The sequence below is a fragment of the Sceloporus occidentalis genome, unplaced genomic scaffold (genome assembly GCF_023333645.1).
Source record: "Sceloporus occidentalis isolate IW3139 unplaced genomic scaffold, rSceOcc1.0.p SCAF_6, whole genome shotgun sequence".
NCBI classification, from domain to species: Eukaryota; Metazoa; Chordata; class Lepidosauria; order Squamata; family Phrynosomatidae; genus Sceloporus; species Sceloporus occidentalis.
The window spans coordinates 71,747,562-71,755,915 of record NW_028316986.1 but is presented as its reverse complement, the minus strand read 5'-3'; the positions used below and the strand labels follow the sequence as shown (position 1 = coordinate 71,755,915).

Sequence of the window (8,354 nt, the reverse complement as noted above, 5' to 3'; positions counted from 1 at the left end):
TTTTGTATTGGCTGTCTGGTGTTGTCAATGTATAGTCTCCTCTCTAGTTGTATGAAGAAGGTATTTGCTATGAACAGAGTGTTGTCCTCACAAAACCCTATCAGTCGCTCTCCAGCTTCATTTCTTGTTTCTAGTCCAAATTTTCCTGCAGTCTTTGATTCTTCTCAGGTTCCTACTTTAACATTTCAGTCACCTATTGTTAACAAGAAGTCATGTTTGGGTGTAATCGATCTCCTCCTGGACTCCCGTCATAGAATCTCAATTTCTTCTTCCTCTGCCTTTTTGGCACATATACTTGGATTATGGTAATGTTAATGGGTTTTCCCTGAAGCCTTATTGACGTAACTCAATCTGACTTTGTGTTATATCCAATGACTGATTTTGCTATGGCTGTTCTCACTATGAAGGCCACCTCGTTCCTTCTCATCTTTTCATTTCCTGAAAAGTGGAACATTGTGTAATTGTGACTCAAAGTGTCCCATTACTGCCCATTTTAGCTCGCTCACTCCAAGTATTGCTATGTTTATATGTTCCATTTCTGGTTTTACCATCTAGCTTCCCCAGACTCATACTTCTTACATTCTATGTTTCTACGATGAGTATATGATATAGCTATATGGTTATATCCTGTTTGGACTACTGTAATGCACTCTAAGTGGAGCTACCTTTGAAAACTGTTCAGAAACTTTGGCAAATGCAAACACTACAGCTACAATGCTGATGAGTTATAGGGGGCCAGTTATGGGGAGCATATAATTCCCTTATTGAAATGGCTTCACTGGCTAGCGGTTCATTTTCAGGCACAATTCAAACTGCTGGTCATGACATATAAAGCCCTATATGGCTTAGGTCCAGGCTATTTGAAGAACTGTATCTCCCCATATGAACCTGCCAGAACACTAAAATCTTCAGGGGAAGGCTTTCTCTTGGTCCCACCACCATTGCAGGCTTGCTTGGTGAAGAAATGTGAGTGAGCCTTCTTGGTGGCTGCTCCCACCCTCTGGAATACCCTTCCATGGGTGGCTAGGCTGGTCCCCTCCCTGCTTGGTTTTTGTCAACAAGCCAAGACTTTTTAAAAAGCAGGCATTGAATATATAATCATGCCAGGGTGGTTTTATGGACTATGTGTGTTTTAGTTAACTTTTAACTTTTGTATATTTTAATGTAATTTTATACTGTTTTTTAGATTATTTTAATTGTTTTAAATTTTATTGTAATTATTCTGTTAATGTTTTTATCTGTGAGCCACTTAGGGTCCCTTTTGGGAGAAAGGCAGCAAAGAAAACAAACAAACAAAGTGGCGCTTCATACTTTTTTTTTTTTTTTTTGGTGGTTTAGTCCTCCTACTGCCTGATTCCATTCTGACTGACCATTCTCATAGCCACATATGCTTCACATCAAACCCAGATAACTTCACCCAGCCTTTAACAGATGTTAAAACCATGGAGGACAAGAGAGAACCTGGCAGGATCTTCAATTATAACTTTTCTGGGATCAAGCAGAAACCCCATTTTCTCAATTTGAACCTGAAGATTGGAATACAATACATTGGTCTTCCTAATCCTATTAAATTGAGCAGATCTAGCTGTATAACATTGTCAGTGAAAATGGCAATCCTCCTGTCTTTCATCTGACAAAGACTCTTCATTAGCATGACCTATGCTTTCCCAGTGCCATATCCAAACAAAAGATTGAGATGGGTCTATAGAATTATCATTTGCTTCTTCCATAGGTCCTTCATGTTGAATTTTTACTAAGCATCTTACCTATAAGAATACAAATAGCTCAGCAGCAGGTGTTAAACTTTCATTAAGAAAGGACCATAGAACTACCTCCATCAAACTGGCCAGCACCAAACAAATGCTAACAACCTCTAAGACCAAGCTAGTCATCACCCTCCAGCATATTGTTAACCACCTAGATGGGTAACAATTAAGCATATAGGTAGTTAGCCAAATCCCTACAACCATGATATCCTTCAGTGTACTAAAACAAATTCCCCAAAATCTGGCTGGACAATGCTCTGGATATCAGTATCAATAATGTTTTCAAGTTCAGCAAAATATGAGGAATTTCATGCTCCAAAATACCTAAGAAAGAAGAAGAAACAATTTATACGATGTCAAAATTACAATAACTCAGTGGTAAAGCCCAGAGGAGAAAAAGGTTGAGGCATACAAAACTTTTTAAACTTGTTTAAATAATTTGTGATGGTGTGCAATTTGTATTCACCAAAAAACAAACTTATCAAGATAAGATGTCTGTAAAGCATTTTATTGAAAAAGAAACAGAATAAGCCATAGGTGGGTGGCAGTTTTATTGGTAGACTATACTAACAATTATAATGTATACAACCAAGACGTATTATTACTTGCAATATATATGTGTGTGTGTGTGTGTGTGTGTGTGTGTGTGTAATAAGTGTTAAATACAACAGTGGTAAAAAGTCTTGTTTATGTGAAGGATTCCACTTAAGGCACATTTACTGGCTTAGAGATGACTTTACTCTCAAAAATCTAACCTATATAATATTCTCCAGTTGACCTTGTTAAAAAAGTGACACACCAATTTATGATATGCCTGAGTTAAAAACTATCTGAAACGATGTACTGTGTGTACAACCATTATGACAAGCGCCAGTAATAGGGATGCAAGTTTTCATTTCTCTTTGCATGTGAGAACAAAAAAATTTAAGTTGTCCCCTGAATACAAGCGATTGTGAGAATGTTTGTGCATTTTTCAATTGTTATATTTTTTTAAATTTTAGTGGCCGTCATTCTGAATTGGTTTTTAATTTTATCAAAAACAGAACCCAGTGCATTTTGTCTCTTCATCCTTACTGTGCTGCTGCACCCACAGCCATTCTCTGTTCATTGAACTGTGCTATCAATTAAAAAATATAATTAGAAATTGTAAAATCAGTATTAGTGATATCTTGGCTTTTTAATTTATTGTTTAATGGGGGAAAAGATCAACTTATCTTCAACTTTTGATTTTCTAAACAAAATCACTGCTTTTGATCAACCCTGACTGGATAATGCATAACGTACAGTGATTTTTGTGGGAAAATGTAGTTAGCACAAAACAATGGTTTTGCATAAAAAGCCAAGGAGTGAGCACTAATCCCACTGCAGGTAACTTTTAAAAAAATATTTATTTATTTATTGGTGGGTTCAAGCCATCTTTTCTCAGTGAGGATTAGAAAATTTGTCAATATTCTTTACATAGCGAACAGGGTTTCGCCCCACTCCCATGCATTTGAAAGTGCTGAATTTGATTATCAGAGACAAGTGAACACTGAATCTTTTCCAACTAGTTTTGGTGGTAAAGCAGCAAAAAACAAACAAACAAAAAGCAATAAAAAAACAACAACCTCAAAACAATTTCAAGAATCAAGGTTTAGTTTTCAAAACTGTTCCCTTTTGTCATTTATATTGGGAATGCAGAATTTTTTTAAAAAAAGAAAACAAGTACAACTACAGCAGTTTGGATAGGGTATCACTGGCCCAAATCCACTATCTGTTATGTTCTTCTTTATGTTAAGCCTCCAGAAGATCAGAAGCTACATGTAATCTAAGTAGTAAGCTCAAAATGATGGCTGAAAACTGAGAATATAGGGATCAAACTACACCAGAGAAATTAAGCACAACCAATGTTTGATATCCAAGTCTTGATTTTAACATACAAACAAATAAACAAAAAAGATCAAAGGTAAGAAACTTGATACCCACAAGAAAAAAAACAAATTATCACTAAATCTTAAGAACTAACAAGAATTCCAAAAAAGAAGCTATATCTCTGCAAGTGATTGCACTAGAGCAATCTAGCTTCATGGTGCAATCCTAACTAGTAAGCAGTGGTGGGGAAAATGTAGCCCTCCGGATACTGCTGGACAGCAACACTGTTGTGGCTGATTAAGGCTAATAGAAATTGCATTCCAACAATATCTAGACAGGCACTTTCCCCAACTGTGTTCTAGAGCAACCTTATTGTGTTGAATGATATTACTCTGGAATAAAAGCAAGCGTATGTTACTGCCTTTGCCACTGTGATCAGGGGCAGCTTGCTAATGGACCAACTGACCACATGGCATTTGCTGTTTAAAGGAGATTCAGATTACTTATATTGTTGTAGTTTCTGTCAATTTGTTACCTCTGAAGGAGCAAGCCTCACAAAATTACCTTTTAAAAGGAAATATCCCTTTTTTGCCAATATTATCCGAATTTGAGATATTATTTATTTTCTTACCCTCATGTAAGGTTCAGGAAAATATTACAAAAACCTGATGTAATTTCTCAAAAGTTGGAAGCTTGTTTTACTGCAATAATTTGCAGGCGGTAGCAGACAGAGAGACAGAGCTATTCAACTTGAAAAAGAAATTTCTAAAATGCATGAAGTTCATTTTCAAAACACAGAAGCAATGGTATTTTAGCAGTTCTAATGAAAAAAGATATTCCACAGAAATGAATCTTCTCAGTTTCTACAACCATTATGACAATACTGTAATTTGCACTCATGCATCCATAGCAAGGAGAACGTAAACAATATAAAGTTTCCTAGTATACGTCTGGGTGAGAAACATTTTGTCTCTGAACAATGATGCATACTTCATTACAAGTTAACAGTATTTGCCACAAAGTGCTTCCAAGTATGCGTGTGTGAAGGGTAATATGTCAGGGTATCTTTGCAGTCTGAGAGATCTTCTATGTTTAAGAACTTATCTTCATGGGACGAAAAGGAATCAGTGTGTACAGTTGGCTGTGTACAGTTTCTCAGAACAAACTCCTTGGTGAGACAGAATTTAATCTGACCAATTACCTGTAGTTGACCCTGAGGAAGATAAAGTAAAATTGAGTCTCAGATTTAAAAGCCCATGACAGACATCTGTAGCTGAAAAGCAGAAACTTATATGAATTTTTTTATAGATCAATAGTACTGGTTGGTCAGCTGAGAGCATTAAAAGGCAAGCTAAATAAATGCTAAAGGTGAATGTCTAAATTTAATTAGAGATATATTGCATTTAGAACTACAGAAAAAGCATGATTAAATGAATACTCAGTGTATGGAATATTATTTATCCAGTTTTTAAAATTAAAATGAAAAGTTATCTTGTCAAGATGGCTAAGAAATAAGTGAAATATATACTAAGAAATATCAGCAAACACCATGAACTATTTAGCTTAAAACTACCTTCCCCCAGTTGTTCTTTTCCTGGGGGAAATCTGGACAGTACTTATTTATTTGTTTGTTTATTTACAATATTTATACCCCATTCTTCAGCCCTAAAGGCTCTACTTGAAGTCAATGCCTTTCACAGATTAGTACTCCACTTAAAATTCACATTAATCAACCATTTTTAGACTCTTCAAATAATTATTTCATTCATAGAGATTAATCAATGTGTGTTTTGCACTAATTGATAGAACAGAAATGGTGCATTACAGGGGGAAAAATCTACATTTTCAAGCCATAATCCATACTTTACTATAAGAAATGGGGAGGGGGCAGATGCCAATGATTTCAATAGGACATTATTCCTCAGAAATGTTAACTGTATCATGCAGCTCAATAAAATTCTAACCTGGGGGAAAATGCAACAATCAAGAGAACTGTATGATGAGAGTCTTGCACCCATCATGGGTTTAGGACTGTATTTCTCAAATAGTGGTCCCTTATCATATACAGAGGTACTGGGGAGCTTGAAACAGTTTGTCCTAAGGGAGTGTGCATCTGGCCAAAGGGTGGGTAGGGAAACCAAATGTTATAGGGCAAGGGTGAGAATCACGTGACTCTCCAGATGCTGTTTGTCTGCAGCTCTCAGCATTCCTCATGACTGGCTTACATTTGAAGTTCACCGGCAACTGGAAACCTACATCTCTACCACTCTATTCTAGGAATTGAAAGTAAGCTCTTGCTATGTAAGAACTAGCCTGGCCTTGAAAAGAGTTGCATTCATGCATGCCTGTGAAAGTAAAATTAAATTGATAGCACATACAATACTAAGCTCTCAAGGCACCTTTAACTTGTTGTTTTTCCAAGCAGGAGAATAACAGCCAAAACATCTCACATAGTGACAGGTTATGGAGCTGAGGGAGGGGGAAGAGGAGCTACTCATCATTATGAAATGTTCCACAACACGAAACTAAAAAAATAACAACTGTACTGAAGCACACACTATGTGCTCTAATGTTGAGTGAGTTGTCATTGATTAATTAATTAATTAAGCCAAGATTAATTAGATTCAAAGAAAAACTGTCTTCAGTTACATCTGTCCCTGTCTTTAGTTTGGATGCGCTGGAATACTGCAAGGAATAACATAAAGAGAAATATTTCTAAGAACTATTCTAGGTAATCAAAATCAATGTACAGTGGGCCCTTGGTATCCACTAGGGTTTGTTTCGAGATCCTCCCATGGATACCAAAATCCGTGGATACTCAAGTCCCATTAAATACAATGGCAAAGTAAAATGGTGTTCCTAATACACAATGGCATAATCAAAGTTTGCTGTTTGGATTTTCTATATCTTAAAAATATTTTCAAACTGTGGATGTTTGAATCTGTGGATATGGAGGGCTGAATGCACTCCAAAAAAGCTGTTTTAAGGTTACAAACATGTAAAAATCTACATCTCTCCAATATTTTGGAAAATTGTTAAATAATATTTTGGAAGTTAAACACAATAAATGACTTACAAGCTGAGTTAGGACTGAACCAGGCAGCCTGGAAGGAGTGGCCAGAGGATACTCTGGCCCCAACAGGGCCGTGACTGTGGTGACCACATAGCCCACTCCTGAAGTGGTCCGCTGCTGTGGTCCCATATGGACTGATGGCAGCAGTAGATTAAATCTGCTCCTGAAAATTCTGGCTCCTGCTGCCTCAGCATGGCTATGGAGCGGCTTCTGACTGCTCTGGGGGCATGTGTCATCTGAATGCCATGCCCATGAAGCACCAGAAGCTGCTTTATTTGGCACGTCTGTTTCAGGCCTAAGTTTTCAAAGATAATCCCACTTCAGGCTTCAAAATATTAAAATCAAAATTTCATAAAATAAGAGAAGAGAGATTACTAAGAAAGAAAGAGGTACCTCTTCTGGGGGAAGACACTGAATCTTTGGTGTTACATTGTAAACACTTGTAAGTGCTTCTTTGATGGCAGCCATCTGGAGATTTAAACACAAGACCATTGAATGGTTCAAAAAATCAAATGCAAGTTTTCATATGAAATATGTTTTCCTATGAAACAGTTCTTGTACAAAAACTGCATGGAACTATGGAAATAGATCGATAACTCAGAACCTAAATTTAAATAGACCATTTGTCTTATGATGCAACATCTCATTTACAGTGGGCTCTTCCCATTCACTGAGGTTAGGGGTGCAGGACCACTGTGAAAGTGGGAAAATCACAAATAAAAAAAGCATTTTTTAATGTGAGAGAAGACCTCTATAGGAATCTGTACATCCTCCAGCACAACTCTATGGTTAATATTCACTGGAGGTTGACCACAGAATTGTGTCAGAGGACCCACATATGCCTAGAGAAGTGTTTTCTCTAATGGTTCCTAGATCCACAAGCACAATTCTGTGGTCAACATCCAAGCAGAGTTGCACTGGAGGACCTAATATTCCTAGAGAAAACATATCAAATCCACAAATAATCAAATCCGCAAAAGTCAAAGCTGCAAATATGGTGGGCCAACTGTACTCATTTGTTGACTATTGTTCTGGCTGTCTCACACTGTAGCACCCAAGACAGTTTACAACATGAATACAGCTAAAAAGCAATTATTTGTGAAATTAAAGAGCCATAGTAAATACTTAAATCAGCTATCATATTAAAACCAAGCATTGAATTAAAATATTTAAAAACATCTAAAAAATAGAACAAGAAAAGGTGGGAAAGTAAAACACTGCCGATGAAATGACCCTTTTGTTGCAGTCATTCAGTGGCCAACAGCCTGTCTGAGTTTTTTTTAAAAAAAATCTTTGCCTGCCAGACTAATGGGTGAAAGAGACTGGGTCTGCCCCAGAGCTGCGTGCCCGAGAGCCATGGCAAACAGATGCACGTGGCTCCAATCCACCCTGGAACTGGCCCAAATGGAAGCAGAAAAGATACACTCCTTTTTGGGCTGATAACAGGCCACCTTAGGCAGCTCCAAGCCAACCCCAGGGAGGTTTCCATGTGCTCCGGGGGTGTGCGGCATCAAAACACCACACCCCTGGAGCAGCTTGAAGCTGCTCCTGTCTGGTTGGCTGGACATCTTCTGGGCATGCAGCATCAAAAGACCACAGCTCCAAGCCACCCAGAAGCTGGCTTTTCTGGGCCCAAAGCCTAGCTTCCTATGGGAGGGAGTTCC

At 37.6% G+C, this 8,354-nt stretch overlaps 1 protein-coding gene across 2 annotated transcripts in view; it reads right to left on the bottom strand.

Annotated features, from left to right (window-relative positions):
- Positions 1 to 2,253: 2,253 nt before the first annotated feature.
- RNASET2 (ribonuclease T2) overlaps positions 2,254 to 8,354 on the bottom strand; it is a 38,782-nt gene continuing 32,681 nt past the window's right edge. For both annotated transcript variants that reach the window (XM_089530032.1, XM_089530033.1), the window contains 2 exons: positions 7,084 to 7,158; positions 2,254 to 4,830 (listed from right to left, as the gene is read on the bottom strand). In XM_089530032.1, coding sequence (XP_089386158.1) covers positions 4,612 to 4,830; positions 7,084 to 7,158 — 294 coding nt within the window. In that variant the 3' untranslated portion in view covers positions 2,254 to 4,611. The remainder of the gene's footprint in view (positions 4,831 to 7,083; positions 7,159 to 8,354) is intronic.